We start from the raw sequence: 20,601 nt of genomic DNA, 5'->3' as shown, positions 1-20,601 counted from the left end.
CTTGAAGCCCTCAGAATGTCTACTGAAAGAGCACAATTTAAGAAAAAAAAAAGTGATTTGAGAGGAATTCCAATCAACTTGGGTTATATCTGGGCAGTGAGACTGGAAGTTGGAATATGAGACTCTTCTTCTTCCCTACATGATATTCTATTCAATTTTGATTAAAAAAAATTTTTTTTTTTTGGCTGTACCCTATGGCATGCAGGATCTTAGTTCCCTGACCAGGGATTGAACCCACACCCCCTGCAGTGGAAGCATGGAGTCTTAACCACTGGATTGCCAGGGAAGTCCATTATTTTTTAAAACCATGAACATGCACTTAAAAAAATATATTTTATTAGGCTGTGACGGATCTTAGTTGCGGCATGTGGGATCTTTCGTTGAGGCACACTGCAGGCTCAGTAGTTGAGATGCGTGGTCTTAGTTGCTCCATAGCATGTGGGGTCCTAGTTCCTTGACCAGGGATCAAACCCATGTCCCCTGCACTGGAAGGTGGATTCTTAGCCGCTGGACTACTAGAGAAGTCCCGAACGTGCACTTTTCCAGTTTGTATGTCTTTAATGATTACAAAAAAGGTTTTTAAAAAGGTTTTCCTTACCTCAAGATCATTGAAATACTTACCTATATTTACTTTAAATTCATGTCTTAAAAAAAATTACTTATATGCTTGAATTAACTCACTCAAGACTATAGAATGGGGTTACATACCTAGAATTTGTTGCAGAGAATGGTTGTTTCTTAAAAAAATTTTTTTTGGGGGGTCAGGAAAACAAAACATACTATTTGTAGAAAATCTAGACAAGGGTAGAGAAGAAAATAAAAACCATTGGCAACTCACAGAAAATCTCAGTTAACATTTTGGGACATTTCTTACAAGAAGCAGGGTGCCCAGAAAGGTGGAACCTGGAGTCTTTTCCTAGCTTTTTGTTGATGCCATTTATGGGGGATAAGAGGAGTTTGGTGGTTTGGGCTTCTTTTGTTTGGGAAATCCAGCAGAAAGGGTCATATACAATGGTAAGGCAAGTGTTTACCCATTGTTCATGGAGAAAACAGTGAGGTCACCTTAATCCTGCAAGCAGATGTTACAAACTCAGATATGAAGTATTCTGCCATAGTGAGGATCAAGTGGTCTTTTAGATAAATCTTTTCTTCAAGGGCAAAGAGAAATTGGTTTCCTGGAAGAGTCTCGAAGTCAACTGTCTGTCCCTTGCCACATAATTACTTCAGATGGAATATTCTGTCTGTGTGGAGGGCATACAGAGTCATGTGGGCCACAGATGGCTTGTCTGGGCCCAGCACCCCTTAGCAGCACACTGGGGGATTTAGGAATGAGGAGCTGCCTGGTAGGGAAGGGCTGGCTCCAGGTACTAGGTGTGGCTGATGCTGCTCTGTCCTGGTGACTGACAGTGAGCTTTTTCTCAGGTGGCCCACATTGTCCCCTGGCCCAAGAGGTCACCTTGCATGTGAAAACACTGCAGGACAGAGCCTGGTGGCAGAATGAGCAGACTCTGGTGACAGAAACCTGCCTGGACCCTTGATCTCAGCTTGTCAGAGGTGGAGTCCAGAATTAAACCCACCATGCCAAATTCCTTCTCAGAAAGGAAATACCATAAATATCCTGTAGGCAAACAATTCTAACAAGGAAATGAGGTAATCCATCAGGTTCACACAGAGAAAAGGGCTTAAGAAACCAAGAAATTAAAAGTGGAGAAGGATGTAGACTTCTCCGAGCCTGCCTGGCAAGAGGTAGAGATCAACAGCTTAAGCCCATAAAAGCAGAAGGGAGAGTGGGATGGATACCTGGAAGTAGGAGACAGAAATAAGAAAATGCGATCCTGACATTTGAAGAAAATATGATGCTTCTCTAAGTCGTTTTAACCTCCTCAGTGATGACATCCACTAAGGGAAACAGGAGGAAGAACAGCCAGATTGGGAGATGGGTGGGAAATGCAGAAAGCTAAGGGGAAAGCTGGCCTGGACCAACTTCCCAATCTTCCATAGATAAGGAAAACCAAGTCCCGGAGACAAGATCTAATGTTCCCCACAGACCCGCACTCAAGGGCTGACTCTTGACTCCCAACTTAATGTTCTCTAGCCCTGTCCATCAGGAGTGATCCAGGGCTAAAAACGGAGGAAGGGATTAGAGTCCTGGCAGAAGAAAGCAAAGTTACACACCCAAAAGGGATCACTCCTGCCAAGATCCATCACTTCTCAGCCTTGGAAAACTACTGGTCTGTTTTCGGACGGGCCATGCAGCATGCAGGATCTTACTTCCCTGATCAAGGACTGACACTGTGCCCCCTGCACTGGGATCGCAGAGTCTTAACCACTGGACCACCAAGGAATTCATCTACTCAAACGTTTTTGAGCCTCAATAACTTCACCTGTGAAATGAATCAGGAGGCTGGCAATATGGTAGGTATTTAACAGGGAGTTCTTTCACTGCTCTCTGGACCATTTACAGCTGAAGAGACACTGCTGGAAGGAGTTAGCATAAAGAGAGGCACGGACATCCTTCGTCCCTCCCAACCTTTCTTGGGCTGGTCAGAGCGCATGGCAGCATCAACTGAGTTGTGAATTGGCCCAGCACTGCTCCCTGTCCAGGCATTCCTGACCTTGGCTTGGCAAGCCTGAAGTGCCAACACAGACTGTATTCATTCACTGCACAGCCCCCTACCTCCATGATGAACTGTCCAGAGTCCCAGCCACAAAGCCAGGGCTGTTCAGCATGCACAATGCCCAGGTGGCCTACAGATGGCATGGGGGAGGCAGTGAGTGTTGACTATGGCAGGGGGGTGCTCTGAACAAGTCAGCCCACACCTTGCAACCTGGGCTAAAAGGCGGCCTTCCCAAGGCCCAGCTTGGTTGGTCACTGTGAGATGGGCTGGGGCCACCTGGGTCCCCTTCAGGTCACTGTCCAACTCTATGCTCAATAGGAAATCCAAGGGCTGGAGGGCCACAACCACCCCCTGGCCTTCTCACATCCCATGGAGAGTCTGAAATAACTCCTAGAAGCCTAGACCCTTCCACACAGCCTCATTCCTGGCCTTCCCATCTTAAGGTAAGAATTCGAGAGCCAGGAGAACTTCTGGTTGAAATCTGAGGGTGAAATAAGGGCAAGAAGATGTGGGGCAAGCCCAGAGGCTGAGGTGCGACTAGAAGGTGGCAAGTCAGAAACCCAGTCGTGCCTCACTTTATGACAACAGGTAGCTGTAGACACTTAACTCTGTTTACCCCTGGACCCCTGAAGCTTACAGTTTATATACCCACCCAACCTGGTATGTCCAAGGTTTGAGTGCATGTCCACAGCCACCATCTCCACCTCCCTTTCTGGGGCAGCAAAGCCTTCCTCCTGACCAAGCCCTGGGCCAGGGGAATTTCCCCACTGCTAGGTACCATTACAGGTCTAAACAGATCCCCCACCCTTAGTTACATTCTAGGGTGACTCAAGTCAGCAGCCCTGGTAAACTGAACTGCCTCACAAGAGCTCCTGGAGCAGAGCCCTGGAGTCCTGCACCCTGGTGCCCACGAGGTCTCTACTGGCCTGTGCATCCCTGAGTCCTCCCATAGAACAAGCTGAGTCTGGGGTCGGGGTGGGGGGGTCCTCCACGTTTTATTAGGGATACGGCAGAAGCAGAGGCTGGAAGCAGAGCAGCCGCGTTTTTAACAACAGATAAATTAACCGCAGTGTGGGGATGGGGGTGGGTGGGGGCTGGGTCAGACGCTTTTATATATATATATAAAAAACAACCAACAAAAAAGGACAGACAAATGGGCCCCAAAGATATGGGGCAGGAGAGGGCAGCACCATCCAGACAGTGGGGAGGACCAGGGCAGACAGAGAGAGAAGGCAACGTGACCCCTCGCCCCTAAACTCCACCAGCACGGGGCTGCTGAGGCAGGGGAGCCGCCAGGGTGGGCGGAGATGGCACGACCGGTGGGCAGGAAGCCCAGCACCACAAGATGGCTCAGCCTGAAGCGGGAGTGGGGGCCGGGACACAGCGGCCTTGAACCCCTCAGTCCCTCAGAGGAAGAGCCGTACTCTGGGTGAGAGAAAGGACCAAGGGTGGGGTCTCTCCCTGAGCTGAGAGCGGTCATCTCCTCCACAGCAGCGGCAGCGGCGGGCAGTGAGCTGTGCCGGGAACCCCCTTCACCTTCTGGTTCATCTGCCTCCTTGGTCCCTTCAGGGCGGGGCCCCGGGGGCGGGGCTTGAGGAGGGCCGTCCAATCCGTGGTCTCCGCCTCCAGCGCGGGGCGTGGCTGCCGCTGCCACTCAGCCTTGACTCCACTCAGCCCTGACTCCCGCAAGAGGACAGCGAGTCGTAGAGCGAGTCGCTGAGAGACTCAGAGGTCTCCAGCCCCGGGGGTCCCCCGCTGGCCACTCTCCCTTCCTCGCCCACGTCCGATGTACTAGGGGTGCGGCTACCCCCAAACGCCGGGCCCTGGGGCGCAGGGGCTGGGCGGCTGGGCTCCAGGCTCCGCTTTCCATCCAAGGGCAGGGCCTGGGGAAGGAGGGCAGGGCTCGGGAGCAAGTACCTCTCACTTCTCACCTCCTAAGAGGCTCTGCCCGCCTGAACGGGGCACTGCAGAGGACGGAAACTGGAGGCGCGACTGAGCCAGTCCTACCAAGGTGCCGGAAGGGAGAGAAACCCTTTCCCCAAGACGAGTGTGAAAAGACAGGGGGTGGGCTGTCCAGACGGGCATCCAAGGGGCTGACCGCTGAGTCCTCCTCCCGGACAGGGCGGTACCTCACCCCTCGTCATTCCCCGCTGCCCTCCAGTGCCGTTCCCTTTCCCCTTCCGCCATGCTCACCATAGGGGTCCTGGGCAGCCCCTCCAGTTGTCGGGGTGGGCATAAGAAAGGGTCAGAGGAACCGCTGGCTGCCCTGGCATTGGGGAAGGTCCAGTTCTTGGCCAGCTGGACTGGAGGGGGTGGGCCTGGGTCTTCGCAGGGATCTGTCCGGGGACAAGGGGAAGGTGGGTGGTGGGCGGAGCTCCCAGAAAGGCCCGCCCACTCCCTGCCCAGGCACTCACCATCTGGACAGGTCTGATGGCCCCGGTGGCCTGGGGCAGCGGTGAGCAGGGCAGGGAAGGCCGGCATGCTGGGGTGCCTCCCGCTCACCAGCAGCTCCTCTATGCCGGGCACCTCACGCTCCAGTGTGTGGGCACGGCGGGGGACTTTGGTAAGGGGTGGGGGCCGAGCTGGGGGCACCCCAGGTGGGGGCTCCAGCCGTGGTGGCTTGGTCTTCGGAAGATTCTTGCTGGGGGTCCCACTGCTGCCATGGTCTGGGGGTGGGAAGGTCCCAATGCCACTGTCCAGGGTTCGAGTCAAAGAGCCACAGGCTGGGGAGGGGAAGGGAGGGGATGTGAGGCTCAGGTGCCTCAGCCCCCCTGCCTTTCTCTGGCTTCCTGCCCCAGCCCAGGCTCCACCCTTGGACACCCTTCTAGCTCCACAGGCTCTCAGCTGTCCCTGCCTGCCCTGCCCCATCGCCCCTAGTCTTGGGGAAGAGGACAGGGCAGGTACCCTAAGTGACAGGGAGATATTCCTGGCACTGTGTAGTCCCAGTGCCCTCTGGGGCTTGGCACCTGCTGTGGTGACAGGAAGGAATAAAGTGAACAAGGGGTGAGGGGCAGGTCCCAGCCTTGGCCCTTGACCCTGCTGACCTGTGAAGTGTGAGGTGGTCACTGGCTCAGCCAGACTGTCCTCAGAGGGCATCTCTTCTCGCCTCCCTGGCTCGATGCTTGGCTGTATGGGGTACAGGAGACTTCAGAGCCCCTTCTTCCTCCATGCCAACGCCCTCCATCAGGACCCCTGGAGTACGGATCTAAGAGTCCTGGCAACCCGCCAGCCCTCAGAAGGCCCTCTCCCCTCCCCATTCTCCTTGGAGACCAGAAATACATCCAGCAGCCTTCTGGCCCCAGGGCCTGGCAGGGCCACAAAGCCAGGGCCCCCACCCAGCCCCCGCCCCTGGAACTTACCTTCCCAGGAGGTTTTCCACAGCCCTGGAGAGGGCCCACCAGGCCATTTCGGGGCCCACAGGGGGGCCAGGGGTTCTTGGGGTCAGAGGACACTGGCTGGAAATCACCATACTCAGGTTTGGGTTCCCGCCAGCTCTTGGGGGGCAGTTCCTTGCCATCCACCCTAGGGGCAGGCAGTGCAGATAGAAGTGAGGGAGGCCCAGGCCCACCCACACATTCTGGCCTCACTTCCTCCAGTGGGGCTGGGTTTAGAGAAGTACCTACTGCCCCCTGCTCCTGGAGAAGAGAACATATGCCTGTTGGCTTCCTGCATCAACTCTCCTGACACCAGGAATAGGCCAAGACCCCAGGGGAAACCCAGAGGACCAGCAGGGGCAGGAGTGATGGGAGAATGTCTCCATAGCTACCTAGGGTCAAGCCTACAGACCTTTCTGATAATGTCCCCCAGTAGAGAACAAACATGGTGACATCCTGGTCCACGTGACACATCCTGCCTACTCTAGCTGACCCTGCGTGTACTTGTTATCCAAAGCACACTCTGCCTTACCTGGCCCAGACAGAGCAACCCCCTCTCTAAACCACAGCTCACTTTGCTGAGTCTGTGGCAAGTGCCAAAAGGCAAATGGAAGGGAGCCCTCCTTGTTCTACAGGATATAAAACCCCGGAGGGAGACCTGCATTAGCCCATGGCTAGGTACTAGCATTCTTAACTACCCTGGACCCCAGACACACTGCCTTACCTGACTCGAGGTGATTCAGGGAAACGTTGACTGGTAGCTGTTCTTAAATGAGAAACAATCTCAGCAAGCTAAATGTCAGACAGCCAGGGAAGAAGGGAGCTGGGGCACAAATCCCTAGCTCCTTGTTTGAGGTCCTGACCCCTCCTCTGGGCTGGGCCATTAACCCTCAGAAGATTTGGTGCCATGTCATTTGACCTCCTACACTCCTTGGCCTCTGGGAAGCCCCAGTTCCCAGGAAAGGCAGCCCCAATCCCAGAGTGCCTGGGGAGGGCAAAGTGCCCCCAACTACTGAGCCCCTGCCAGCCAGTCCCAGCTCTCACCTGTTGAGAAGCTGCTGCATGAAGGTGTCTGCACCCTGGTACATGCCAACCAGCTGGCCCTGCCCCTGCCCCAGGCCTGCACTGGTCCCTGGTGCTGGGCCCCCGGGCCGAGGCCGGGCCCTGCTGCTCAGGTATGCCTTTTCCTCCTCCAGGGCCCGGCGCAGGTCTTCCGCCTTAGCCATCAGCTTGGAGATGTTGAGACTCTCAGCCTCCAGCTTCCGGGCTTCCATCTTGACTTCCTTCCGGAGCGGGGAGCCCCCGGCCCCTTCCTTGCCCTTGGTGGTCTCTGTGCGGCGGTTTAACGCTGGCAACTTGCTCTTCTTAAGGCCAAACCAGCTGGCGATGCTGCTGGTGTTCCGATGCTTGGCCTCGGTGCCAGGGGCCCGCTCCTGGCCCTGGAGCCGCAGCATGTTCTCCTCGATGCCCTTCATCACCTTCTCCTCAATGGCCGAGTGCGGGGCCCGCCCCTCAGGACCTGGGCCTGGGTCTGCAGGGCCAGGTGCTGGGGACATGGGCTGGGCCACGGTGCCGCCACAGTCTGCCCAGGGTGGGCCCTTCCCCTTGTCAGGTTTGGGGGGCTCCTTGGTGGCTGGTGGGACCACAGGTCGGGGTACCACCTTGGTGGGTGACTTTGAAGGCAGCTTGGTTGGGCTGCTGTGGGGGCTCTTATTGGGCTTGCCAAGGCTGGGGGCTGAGGTTGGCACTTTGGCAGGGGTGCGGGGTACCTGGGGGCACAGGGCCCCTGCCAGCCGGCTCTTGGCCAGCTCCACTTTGGTGAGGCAGCTCCTCGGTGAAACAGGCTCCAGGTCCACCCGGGCCCCCATGGAGTGGGAAGAGTAGACTCGGGCCCCAGGGTCCCCCAGGAGCCCAGATTCCTGTTGCTTCAGGCTGCTTGTGCCTAAGGCCACTGACCCCCGCAGGGGCCCCTTGGCTTCCGGCTGCTCAGGGGGCCTGGAAGCAGGGGGTGCTGTGTCTCCAGTGCTCTCCCCTGACTTCCCTGCTCCCCGGGCTTTCTCAGTGCCAGGTCTGACTGGCACCCCATTCTTTTCTGGGCCCTGAGGCCCCTCGGGGCCAGTCTTCAGTTTCCCCAGGGCTGCCAGTCTGTCCCGCAGAGGCGTGTAGCCAGGATCCCCAGGTCGCCGTCCTGCCCCCTGGCTGGGCTTCTTGGATGAGCTGCCTGGGCCCCTGCGGCCAGGATGGGGAGACTCGGAGCCTGCCTTGTCTGAACTCTTCTCCTGGGTGCCCTCATAGGGGCAGGATTCTGGGTGGCAAGAGCTGGAGGGGATGCCAGGGCTTCTGAGGACCTCAGGGACCCGTGGCACCTCCAAAGTTAGTTGTGGATAGGTGGGCACCTGCAGAGGAGATGGAGGCGGCTCTGGGGAAGGCCCCCTAAAAGTGTTCCGGGAAAGGTCCAGAATGTTCTCATAGCAAGGAGACACCGTGGGTCCTGGGGAAAGTGTAGCGGACAAGGCTGGCTGGGGAGGTCTGAGCTGTGCAGAGTCAGGGGTCATGGAGCAGGGTGAAGGGCTGGTGGGCAGGCCCTGTGCCCCCTCTGGGGACAGCTCTCCTCCGCCCAGACCCTTGCGGGCCAGCAGTGGGGAGGGGCTGCCGTCTGAGCCACTGTTCCGACAGGGTATTCTGGAATTCCGGGGAAGCTGGGGGCTAAGCTGGGGGCCTCCTGGGCTGGGGACCTTCTCTGAGGCTGGAGGCAGCTTTAGAAATTTGAGACCTCTGGCTGGAGAGGGCAGAAGGGGTCCTTGGGCTTCCCCAGGAGAAGGGGGGCCAATTTGGAGCTTGCTTTTCACCTGAGATGAAGAGTGGGGGTGGCCAGGCCGTGAGCCCAGGGGGGTGTCCCCTGCGCCCATGAGCATGCTGAGGAAGGGGAGCGACCCCGGGCCCTCTGAGGTAGCACCAAAGCCTGGCCTGTGGGCCTCTGGGGCACCCCCAACCCAAGCTGACTTGGGGAGGCCTTTGGACTTGGACAGTTGTGGGGGCCCCTGGTCTGGGGAGGATGGCTGCCTGGGACCCAGGTGGTCCCCGCTGAGTGGGCAAGCAGCCCCGGCCAAAAAGGCCTGTAGGTAAGACTCTGTGTCTTCAAGGAGCTGGCCCAGGTTCAACTGCTTGCGGGCCAGGGCCCCTAGCAGGGTGTCTGGGCTGGGGGCCTCATTGGGGTCACCTGCCTCATCAGAAGAGGAGGAGGAGCTACTGCCTGGCACACAGGGCGGCCCAGAACCAGTGCTTTGGGCCTGTGGGGAGCCCCTACCAGGGCCCCAGGGCCGCCCAGCACCCTCCTCCTCCCCTGGACCCCCTAAGAGGCGCTCCCAGTGCAGCAGGCCTCCCAGGCTGCCAGGACCTAGTAGCAGGTAGGGGGCCCAGGGAGAGGGTTCAGGCTGAGGTGGGCCACAGAGCTCGCCATTGATGGGCTCCGGGGAGCCAGGACCCTCGCCTGGAGGCTGCCAGGGGGTAGCAGGTGAGCACAGAAGCAAGGGGTCCGTCTCTTCCAGGGCTCTCAGCACCTCCAGGATCTGCGCTTTCTTTCGAAGGAATGGGGAGAGGGCATCCAGCGCTGGGGGTGGGGCGGCCGGGGGTCCTGGGCCTCCTGACCGCAGCTGCTGCTCCCAACACACCTTGGGGGACAAATGGCATGAGGAGGAAACTATGTGCAGGCCTGGGCCCCGAGCTGGCATAACTGAGCTGGCATAACCTGAGCTGGTCTGGTTTGTCTGTGTCCTCAAAAGGAACTGATGGCTTCTGGAATGTGCTGGAAAGTTTCCTCAAGAGTTTGAGTCCTGGTTACCCCAGCTGTCCTTCCTGGCACACTTAGGGGGCACCTATCTTCCTTCCTGGTTATCCCAGCGCTACCTCCTACCATTATGGGTCAGGAAGGCTGACCATCTATACCCCTGATATCTCTGTTTGCCCCAGGGGAGGGAGACCCATCCATTTTTTCAGGTTTTGGAAAGAATACAGACTCAAGAAGGGGATATGATGTGGCCAAGTCCTCAGTCAGTTGCTACAGGCAAGCCCAGGCCTTCTCAGGTCAGACAGCTGTCCTGCTGAGCTGATCCCCGGGGAGAAGCAGACGGAACGACTCTACTGTGAGCCTTTTCCTGCTTCTCCCTGGCCCCTTCTCAGGCCTGGTCCAGTCTGGTACAGTGGTTAACTACCTGGGCTCCTGAGCCAGACTGTGCGGGTTCAAGACCCAGGTCTATTGCTTAACTAGTTATAAGACTTTCAGCAAGTCATTTAATCTCTAAGCTTCACTGTATCATCTGTAAAATAAGATGGTGATTGTGTTTAAATCTCATAAAATAAGATAAATGGGACCAGATAAACAAAAGAATGAATGAATTGGACTTGGATAAATAAATACGTGTAGGATTATAAATGCATGCCAAAAATTAGCAAAAAAGAAAAAGATAAATGAAATCTAGGTGTCCGGCACAGTGCCTGGCACAGAGTAAGAGCTCAGAAGTGTTGAGTCTGACTGCAGTACTAACACGTTTACTCACAAGGCCAGTGGTTAGGGGTGGGGATCTGTTTTTTTTTGGTACGAGGCTGACAGCTGAGGGCTCACACCCAGTCTGGATGAGAATCTGTGTGCCCGGAAGCAGTCCTTCCCCTGAGACTTGTTAGGAAACAGTCATGGAGCATCAGCTGATGAGCCCAGGGCCAGCGGAGCCACAGACCACGGAGCCCAGCCCTCCTACCTCTCTCTGCCCAGCGCAGCGCCCCAGAGGCAGCGAGGTGGCCGGTCCCTCGGCGGAGCTCAGGGAGGGCGAGGCCGGTGGCTCTGAAGGCGGCTGGAGTGGGGCGAGTGGGATCTACAGGGGAGAGGTGAGGTTAGCACAGATGCTGTCAGCCCAGGGCCCTGTGCCCTCAGGGAGCTAAGGCTTCCTATCCAGGGGCAGGGGAACATCCTTCCCTGCTCCTTCAGTGATGTCTCCTGGCCCAAGGTGAGGCTTTCACCACTTGGGTCAGAGGTACCTTGGGAGACCCCAGCACAGGTAGACTGAAGAAATGCAAGCTCAGGTGGCGGGGCAGGGAGGTGGGACTGGGCAGGGGCCTCTGGAGAAAGAAGAGTGCCCCGGGGGCCGCAGGGCAGTGGCAAGACTAACCCAGCTGTCCGCTGAGCCTCCAAGATCCTCTGCTTCTCTGTGGAGCCTCCTCCCTGAGTACAGAGAGGGTGAGCCTCGAGGCCCTTTTCTTTTCTGACCACCTGTGGCCCAGCCTCCACAGGAATGGCTGAGACTAACGGAAGCGGTGTTGTTTACTGGGTCCTGGAACAGAGATGGTGGCAGTTACTACTTCCATCTCCCCTGAATGGCCTCCGCTTGGAGGATTACCAAAGTTGTACTTAATCACAGACCACTTCTCTCTCGTTCCTCTTCTCTTAGGCACCTTGACGAGACACAAGTCCGCTTCAACTCTCCCCTGTCTCTTGCACTCCACAGCTGTTAAGTCCTGTCTCTGTGGTGTCTCTGTCTCCCCTCCGGCCGAGCCATCCGCAGCGGCTCGTTTGGCACTCCATCCTCACAGCTCTGGCCTGAAAGCTGCTCAGCATTTCAGTCTCCCTCACCTGACCGCGTGGCTATCCAATCTTTTTTGTCTAAAGCATCTCTGTGCTCGCAGCCTCCTCTGCCAGCCTCCACTGACATGTCTGAACTCTTCGGTCGGCATTATAGCCAGATCTACCGGTTCTTCCCTGACACCGTCCACAGCTTTGTCTCACTTCCTCTTTACACAACCTTTGCTCAAGTCCGGCTGAACAGCTCTCTGCTCCTTAGGATCCCCTGCTCTGTTCCTCCTACAGGGCATCCCTTTTCCCAGACCTCTTCTGTACTCTTTAAAATCTCCTGTCTACCAGGAATTCCCTGGTGGCCCATGGTGAGGACTCTGCTTTCACTGCTGAGGGTGTGAGTTCAATCCCTGGTCAGGGAACTAAATTCTCACAAGTGTCATGGTGCAGTCAAAAAATAAAGAATAAAACAAAACTAGAATAAAAAAGTAAATATCTCCCATCATCAGGGCGCAGTCACCTCCTTAGGGCACTCTCTTTAGCCCATCTCTGATGGCCTCTCCCCCTCCCTGGGCTTTTGGTCAGCACCATCACCCTCTGCAGCCCTGCCTTAGTGTCTAGAAGCCCCAGCTCTCTCCAATTCCATATGTGTTGGCAAAGGCACTGCTTACAGTAAGAGCTTAATTAACATTTGTTCACTGGAGCTTCCATCCTAGCAAAGCACAACTTGGAAATAACATTAATAATGATAACTAGCTGCTAATCATTGACTACTACAGGTCAAACACTAGATATTATCTCATTTCATCCTCACGACAGCCTGCAATATAGGTATTTTTATCCCCATTTATAAAGGAAAAAAACCGATGATTTGTATGGTTAAATAATCTACCCAAGGTCACACAGCTAAGAATTAGCTAAGTTAGGGACCGAACCCAAGTTTATCTGAGGCCAAGGTTCGTGCTCTTTCCATTACGTCATGTTACTTCTGGGGAAGATAAATCCATGGTCCCAAACCCCAAAATTCATTTAAAAATCTCCAACTCGAATCCCAGAATTCATTTACTAAAAAACAAACAATTTCAGGATGATCTATGCCTCTGTTATCGCCAGTCACTGAGAAGAGTGTGGACAGGGTGAGCTTGGCTGGTGTGATCTGGCCTCCAGGTCAGCCCATGGCAGGGCCAGGACAGGACACAGGAAGCTGCAGAGTCACTGCAGCTCAGACACCCGTGTCTGCACCAATCTGGGGAGACAGAGGCTTCATCTGCCAGGGGTCAGGCTTCCCAGGGAGCTGAGGGCATCCTGCTCAGGGTTTGGGGGGCCAATGGCCACCTGGTTTGTATCCCAGACATATAAATTTAGACACAAACACACACAAGGTGTTTCTCTTCCTGGCAAGTCAGGGTAGGTGGGGGATGTGCTGGCTGACCTCAGAACCCACTATGCACCTTGGGTACGTGGAGCTGCTCCTGATTCCCCACAGGCACACCACATCCTTGGGGCTTCCAGACAGAGTGGACCCCATGTTACATGTTAACTGAGCCCAGGGTTCACTACCACTAGCCTCCTGCTTCTCCCGGGATAAGGCAGGTGTCAGGGCTGGAAGCAGCGATGAGCGTCTGTGGCCAAGACTAGGTTAGCGGGTGGGGAGATGCAGCCGGGCATGCGCAGAGTCATCCGGGTGAAGGGCCTTTCCTAACCTCTCCATGACACCAAGCACTGGGTGCCTTACACCCGGCCCCACCCCTGCCCCTGGCCAAGAAGAGGAAAGGCAGTGGCCAAAGGGGCCTCGTGGGAGCTAGCTTGAAATGACTGCATTTTCAGCATCCACCCATCTCTCTACTCAGGGCGGAGGAAGCAAGGACTTTCTCTGTCAACAAAAAGGGACACCAACTGGCTGGGGCAGTACCTGGGAAGTGGGGGACAGCCAAGCTTAAGGGGGTCTTGGAAGTTTCCCCTCACCTAAGGCTCAGATCTATCAGGCGAGGTGGGCCTGCCCTGGAAGGCCACAGCGCCCAGAATGGAGGCCAATGACTGACAACCTGCTTCTGTAGGTGTTTGGGAGAAGAGGGGGTGATGATGACAACAGGGCTGAGTTGGGAGGTAGGAGGCTGAGATGTGAGGAAGGAGGGGGAATCGCATGTGCCCACCTGAGGGAGGGAGCCCGCTGTCAGCTGGAGTTTCTGCTGAAACAGGGCGCTCAGCATCTGGTTCTGCCTTTCTAGGTCAAACACCCTCTTCTTCAGCTTGATGCACTCCTCTCGCAGGTCCTGCCGCCCCCAGGAGGCGGAAGAAGGCAAGGCGGTGGGGAGAGGGAGAGTGGAGTGAGCACAGTCGCTTCATCAGAGCAGTGGGCACTCCTGCTGGGCATGCGCTTCTCTTGCAACCTCCTATGAAGGAGCTGAGCCTGCCTATATTTATGGCTCTCGCATCTTCTGGGGATGGTAAATCTTCTAAAGTTTACCACTCCTGGTTGGAAGTAATTCCATTCCCTTTGGCAACTTTCTCATCTCTGGAGCCAATCCTCTGCCTCTTAGAAACCACACATCAAAGAAGGGCTCATGTAAGGCAGAGGAAGACTTGGGGGTCAGAGTAGCTCACATGTCGAGGAATCACCCACAGTACTTGAGTCAATATTTAGATGTCACCTTATGGTCACAGCATCAACACTGCTATCAGGGCTATAGTGATCTGGAGAAACTAGCTGGGGCCTGGATAATGGAAGGATTCAAGCCCAAATCAAAGTTACTATCGCTTGGAGACCTGGTCTTACCTAGCATGGCCCCGGCTCCAGGTCAAACAGTATGGACTGTCCAAGATAGAGAAAGGGGACTCTGCTGGAGAGCCAAGAGGCCATTTCCACCATCCTCAATCCCCTAGCTGAGCAGGCTCAGGGGTCCCCAGGAAGGACCTCCCCTGCTCTGCCCAGGGCCTCCTCCCAGGGCATCTGGGCTCAGGTTCCACCTTCCTCGATCCCCTAGCTGAGCAGGCTCAGGGGTCCCCAGGAAGGACCTCCCCTGCTGTGCCCGGGGCCTCCTCCCAGGGCATCTGGGCTCAGGTCAGGGAGTATGAGTGTCTCCTGTGGCCTTTTACCTTTTGGTTCAGCAGTGCCTGCACCACGTGGTTGGCAACCTGGGGAGAGAAAGGCAGAGCTGAGGAAAAGCTGTCAGATGAGTGAGTCCCTGCCTGGAGCCTGGAGCCGACAAGCTGTGCTCCCCACAGGCGGCATCAGCCCACCCACCTCGTCCAGACAGCGCTCGTAGGTCTCCCGCTGACTTTCGTTGGCTTGGGCGAGTGCTGAGTTCTCTGCCTGCAGGGAGGAGGAGGAAGGTAAATGGGAGGCCAAGCGATCATTCTTCCCAGGGCAGGTTCCTCTTGGGAAGGAGAGGCAAGGAGTCCAGTAGCTCTCTCCCTGCCCCAGCTCTTGGCTCCAGGGTGATTCTGTCAGGGGCGAGCACATAGAGACCCAGGGCATCCAGAGGCAGAGCTGAGACGGCTGGTCCTTTGTTGCCTTGACTTCAGTCCATGAGGCTGGAGGGGCTGGGGAGATAAGGCGGCCAGGAGGACCAAGGTGGGAGGTGCTAAACGTTACCCTTATTTCCCTGGGGAGAAGGCAGAGGAGGCTGGAGGGCGCAGGGCAGGGTCTAGGAACGTGGTAAGAAGCCTAGTTCATGGATCCGTACCCTGGTCCCTCAATGCCTGAGACTTTTCCTTCTGTGGCCTCTGTGGCCACCCCTTTCCTACAGCCGGGGCACGAAAGTGGGGTAAAGAAGGGAGATATCTGGGGGTTAGTACAGCCCCACCCTTGTGCATGCCTCTTGTCCTGAGCTGGCATGAAGGCTGGAGAGCTAAGAGTAAGGAAAGGGCGTCTCAGAGGGGCCTGCTAAAGAAATGTTCAGCTCTGCTCCAGCCTGGAAAAGCAGGCTGAGAGGAAGGTTGCCCCGCACCTCCAAACCCACCCAAGCTCGCAGGGCTCCGGCCGGCCTGCCCCGTGCCCCACCTCCAGCTCCCGCAGCCGGTGCAGGAGCTCCTGGCAGGTGCCCGGCTCTGCGCTGCCATCACCACCTTCTCCTGGGTTCAGGTTTCCAGGGCTCCCAGCTGACTGGTCCATGGCCTCCGACATCAGGCCCTGGGGGTAAGTGAGAGAAGCCCCGGCAGGCTACTCCAGGGCACAGGGAGGCAAGCGGAGGAGGAGGTGGACAGAGACAGAACTTGTCAGTATCTCCAGAGTTGGCATCCCTGTGATCCCTGTGCCTTGGACACTGTAACAACTCGGAGTCAGGCTCAGATTCTTGCTCATGGGACAGACACATAGACATGCTCTTCCATCTCAAGAATAGAGACCATTGTTTTTATAAACTCATGACTGCCCTTGCCCTCTTACAGATTACACAGACACTGGCCAAGAGCCAAGAAACCTGAATTCTCCGCTGAGGTTGGTCTCAAACTGACACTCTGTATCTTCCTGGCAGAGCCTGAGGTGGCCTGCAAGCCTCCAAGCCTCCTGCTCCAGGCGAGGCCCCAGCAGAGCAGCCTCTGTGAGCGCTGGGCCCTCTGCAGGGGTCTCTTGATACCCATCCCCCTTCCACTTTTCCAGCTCCTTCCTACTCATTTTCCAGGGCCCCCACGCCAAGGCTGAGTCAGGTACTCCTCCAGCTCGGCTCTGTAAATGTCCCCCCAGACTGTCAGCTCTGCGAGGGCAGGGACACTATCTTCATTTCACTGACTAGATACCCGATGTGATACCTGGTGTGGAAGAGACCAACTGATGGCTGAACAGGCTAGTCTGTCATTGCCTGAACACAACAGAGCCAGGTCTCTGACCTGTATCACATTATGTGATCCCGGCTCCCTCCCAACTCCGAACTGTTGCCATAGTGACTGGCTTTCCTTGACTAGTCTTCATCTTCCATTTGAGTTTTAATTTTTCAGGCAGAGGAAAGTACTCCTTTCCTTCCTCTATACAAATACTGTCAAAATTTCCAGTAGATGGGAAACCCTCCCTAATGCAAAAGGGTAGGGGTCCTTAGTCTACCACCAACTACTTGCCTCCCTGACCCCCTAAAGCTCCCACAAGAGGGGCTTAGAGCTTTTGGACCAAGGAAGAGGAGCCCTCAGCAGCTCACCTACCAGGCATCTGAATGCTTTTTCCTCCCTCCCCTGTGGGGCAGAGGCTGCCTCGCCCAACCCAGCCCTCCTCCAGTCCCCACCACCAGCACACCCAAGTTCCAAAGCCCCTCACCTGTCTCTGCCTCCTCACCCAGGCTGGCACACTCTCGCACGCAGCCAGAATGGTCACCTTGCCTGAGGAGACACAGAGGGAGACAAGGTCAGCCATGCATTTAGTGGCTTCCTACTGCCTGGCATCCTGGACCAGAGGGATAAACAAGCCAGAGAAAATCCTGCCCGTATGAAGCTTCCATTCTACTAGGACTGGCAGGTAATACCAGAGGTAAACCAATGAACCGACATCAGGTCCTGAGAAGGCGCTGAAGGTGACAGCGAGGCAGAGAGCTACCTGCGTGAATGGGCAGATGAAATCCTGGAATGGGAAAAGCATTCCAGGCAGAGGGAAGAGGCAGTGCAAACGGCCCCAGCTCTCAGCCAGAGGGGAATGAACAGCAACCCAGCATACGTCATCTTTTTTCATTCTCACAACCACAAAAGGGGTCAAGTGCTATTATCAACACATATTTGAGATGAGGAAACCGAGGCAAAGGAAGCTACACCTGCATCCTCGGAGTGTATCCTGCGCGCTGGGATGTTCTCCTGTGTCATGGATCACATCTGATTCTCCTTTCGACCTCGTAAGGAGGGTGACGGGGGGAGGTGCCAGCCTGCTCTGAAGCAAGCTCCAGAGACAAAGGATGCTGCCCACACCATATGGCTGGCTCACAGAGCACAGTGGGCAGGCCTGGGCCCCCTTCCTATGCAGCCTATCTGTACATCCTTGTCCTCTGTGCTCTGTGCACTTAGTCTCAGCATTCCCGGAGCTTTGCAGTCAGACAGACCCGGGTTAGACGCTGGCTCAGCAAAATCAGTTTCCTCATCCCTAACATGGGGATAAGAATACCTAGTCCAAAGGGCCGTTGGAGCAGGAAGTGAGATAATGCATAGAGAGAGTCTTGCATGGACTCTGATAAATGAAGGCTTTTCACTCTAGCAGTTCACCTAGAAGCAGACCCTAAGTCCCAGGTCCCTCTCCCTCGGGGTCTTTAAAGGAGGGCTCCTGGAGATCTGAAGGGTTGCCCCTCTGCCCTGCCCGTAGGGGCTTCCTCCTCTCCGACCCCTTCCCTGGCAGCCCTCCAGCCCTCACTCTCTTCCACCTGATACTCTAGAAAGAGAAAGGGAGAGAAGAGGAGAAGGCTTCTTTCTGGGCGGGGGTGGAGTCGGGAGGGAGAAAAAACAAGCCTGTGCACAACAATGGGAAGGGGGCTTCTGAAAAGTAGAGAAAAAGGAGAAACTGTGCAATGCTTGTTTTTGACACTCCACCACAATCTAAAGTCCTTTGTTATTTTAACATCATAAAAATGTATTGAGTTATAACTTTGTTTGCTCATAACATTATCATGCTTGCTATATTTAGAAATGGACAGACCTCAAAAGAAATGAAAAAAATTCAGGAAAAAGCCTCCTTCCCACATACACAAACAGGGGTTAAAACCAAAACAGGCCTCGGAGAACCAGTTCCAGCCCACCCCGCGTCACTCATCCACGGGCCACCATCCTCTTGCCAGGCGGGGGCTCCCCCTGCTCTAGGAGAGGCCTGTCCCCACAGGTCACCAGCATCCCCTCAACCTCCTCATCACTTACGTCCCCAGTGGACACCTCCAGAAATAGAGGGGCAGGGGCGGGGAAGGGAGTGCTTGCGAGGGTGAGAAAAAAACAGGAGGATGAAGGAGGGGAGAGGGATGAACAGGGCTGTGTCCAAAAGGGAAAGATAAAGTGGTAGAAACCTCCAGTCTTTGTTTTCTTCACACAACCACAGAAACCAAACTAAGGGTGAAGGTGGTTTAGGAGGGTATCTTTTGCTAAAATAAATAAATGAATGAATGAAAAAGCATCCAGGTCAGGCATGAGGCCTGTGTATGTGTTGACGAGGGTGGGGACCCAACACGCCAACCACCACCACCCTCGGATCTGAGCCCCGGGGAATCCCAAGGCGGGGCGGCCTGAGTCCCACTGTGACCTGGGGGGGACCCTCCAAGGGACAAGCCACAGGAGCGCACAGCTCAAGGGTGTCAGTGTCTGGGTCCGAGCAGGGCCTGGGAGAGGCTCCAGACATGTCGGCTGAAGGCGGACTGTGACTCAGCCCCACTTTGGGGAGAAGTTTTCTGCCCTCAGCCCAAGTGGTCTGGCCAGCTCCGGACGCTGGGCCTTCTGTGCGTCTGCACGGCCACAAGATGAGGGCAGGAAGCTGTCAGCCCAGATCGTTGAGTCACTCGGAAGAGGCCTGCATTTAAACTTGGCGCTGGGGAGGCGCATGCTGTGAGTCTGGTCTCAAGATCTCTAGACTGAAAGCTTGCATCTTTAGCCTCCTCTGGGGAAAATTACGATCCTCTAGCTCCCAAACTGAGCCCAATTAGGAATTTGGCCCTTCAGAGTCTGAAGTTTCGAACCAAATCTCTTGAGGAGAAAAACAAAAACAAAATCCAAACAATCCAGGTCAGGTCCCCAGTGGTTTTCCCTGCAGGGTCAGTGGGGTCCCCTCCCCAGGGCCAAGCACCCCCATCCACCCTCAGGCCCCACAACTGCTACTCACGGCTTCTGTGCTCAGCCCCACCTGGAGCCCAGGAAAACCCCTGGCCTGGGTTTTTCGGGATGGCCCTGCTTTCAAGCATTCCTCTGGGGGCCCCACAACATATCCCAGGTGTCTGATGTGGATGTGGAACACAGGACGCTGGCCCAGCTGAGTAGGAATGGAGCTGCAGCGGGTGGGAGCTTGAACTTGAATGGGGAGGCTCTCCCGCCAGAACTGCCAACGGGCAACCCCGCCCTCCACAAAGGCCTGATTCAGAGGGAGGTGACCTCAGTGCTGAGGGGAGGGGGGGGAGAGGAAGAGCAGGGCCTCTCTGGCCCTCCTTCAGAAGAGACTGCGAAGGGGGATCAGCCGCTCAGGGGCTCTCTGGGTAATGCAGGGAAGGGGCAGGTGCGCCCAGTGACTGAGCGAACCTGGGTGCTCGCTCATCTCTTCAGCCTGGTCAGGCATGATGGGCAACCCTGCAAAAAGGCTGTCCTGGCCTTTCAGGCAGCCCGATCAAGGAAGGGGAGCCCGCCAGGGCACAGGCAAGAAGACCACAGGCAAGAAGACCCCCCTCTGTAGTCTCAGAGTCCAGGTTTGGGAGGAAGGGGCCAGAGAGATGGCAGCGAGCCGGTCCTCTAGGCTCCTCACCCTGGCCCTTAGCCAAGGCCTCTGGGCCCTGATGAGCCCCTCACTGACCAGCTGTTCCCCCCTGGAGTCCTCTAGGGGAAAAGAGCCAGGGGCCAGGGGGTGGGGGAGGGGTGGGCAGCTGTGGGAAGGCAGAGACGGAGTTGGCTTTACTAACAGAATCGTCCGTGTAATCCAAGCGTTTCCCCCTCTGCTCCCCCCCATCCCCCAGCTGCTTTCTGGAATCCCCGTCACACCCAGGAGTCTACTTGTAAACAGCAACTTCTTCACCCACGGCAACACTCCTTTCCAGACAAGATCTGCCTGGGTTGAGGGCAGGAGGAAAAAAACAAAGTGAGGACTGAGGCCCCGGGGGCATTCCCGGTCTGAGAGTGGCTCCTTCCTCTGGCCTAAAGCATCTCTCTGCCCCAAGGATCCCCATTGGTCTCCCCCACCCCCTCACTCAGGGCCAGAGGCAAACAAGAATTTCCTTCCCTCCTCCTGACAACTGGCCCCAGGACACAATAGCCCTTCTGAGGGGCAAGTGTCCATGGGGAAGGGGCCCACTGCACCCCTCCTCCAACTTCCTCCTCACAGGCACTCCAAGAACCTCCAGACCATGGTGGAGGTGCTTTCAAACCGACAGCAGGTCAGCCAGGGCAGGAGGAAGGGCAG

At 56.0% G+C, this 20,601-nt stretch overlaps 1 protein-coding gene across 11 annotated transcripts in view; it reads right to left on the bottom strand.

Moving 5' to 3' along the window:
• Positions 1 to 314: 314 nt before the first annotated feature.
• Positions 315 to 20,601, bottom strand: part of NCKAP5L (NCK associated protein 5 like) — a 33,991-nt gene continuing 13,704 nt past the window's right edge. The window contains exons 1-15 of one of the 11 annotated variants that reach the window (XR_009599909.1): positions 19,321 to 19,512; positions 16,801 to 16,862; positions 15,559 to 15,717; positions 14,800 to 14,868; positions 14,652 to 14,690; positions 13,709 to 13,828; positions 11,155 to 11,316; positions 10,747 to 10,860; positions 7,037 to 9,663; positions 5,978 to 6,140; positions 5,663 to 5,744; positions 5,033 to 5,341; positions 4,812 to 4,954; positions 709 to 794; positions 315 to 555 (exon numbers count right to left, since the gene is read on the bottom strand). Coding sequence is in view for 9 of the 11 variants with exons in the window: in XM_027967354.2 (XP_027823155.1) it covers positions 4,289 to 4,501; positions 4,812 to 4,954; positions 5,033 to 5,341; positions 5,663 to 5,744; positions 5,978 to 6,140; positions 7,037 to 9,663; positions 10,747 to 10,860; positions 11,155 to 11,316; positions 13,709 to 13,828; positions 14,652 to 14,690; positions 14,800 to 14,868; positions 15,559 to 15,717; positions 16,801 to 16,862; positions 19,321 to 19,399 (4,341 nt within the window). In the remaining 2 variants the exon portion in view is untranslated. Of the gene's footprint in view, positions 795 to 3,588; positions 4,502 to 4,811; positions 4,955 to 5,032; positions 5,342 to 5,662; positions 5,745 to 5,977; positions 6,141 to 6,716; positions 9,664 to 10,746; positions 10,861 to 11,154; positions 11,317 to 13,708; positions 13,829 to 14,651; positions 14,691 to 14,799; positions 14,869 to 15,558; positions 15,718 to 16,800; positions 16,863 to 19,320; positions 19,513 to 20,601 lie in introns of those variants that run through there. The other 10 variants (XM_060412637.1, XM_027967354.2, XM_027967355.2 and 7 more) reach the window with 10 other exon arrangements.

The sequence above is a fragment of the Ovis aries genome, chromosome 3 (genome assembly GCF_016772045.2).
Source record: "Ovis aries strain OAR_USU_Benz2616 breed Rambouillet chromosome 3, ARS-UI_Ramb_v3.0, whole genome shotgun sequence".
Classification (NCBI taxonomy): Eukaryota; Metazoa; Chordata; class Mammalia; order Artiodactyla; family Bovidae; genus Ovis; species Ovis aries.
This window is presented reverse-complemented; position numbering and strand designations above follow the sequence as displayed.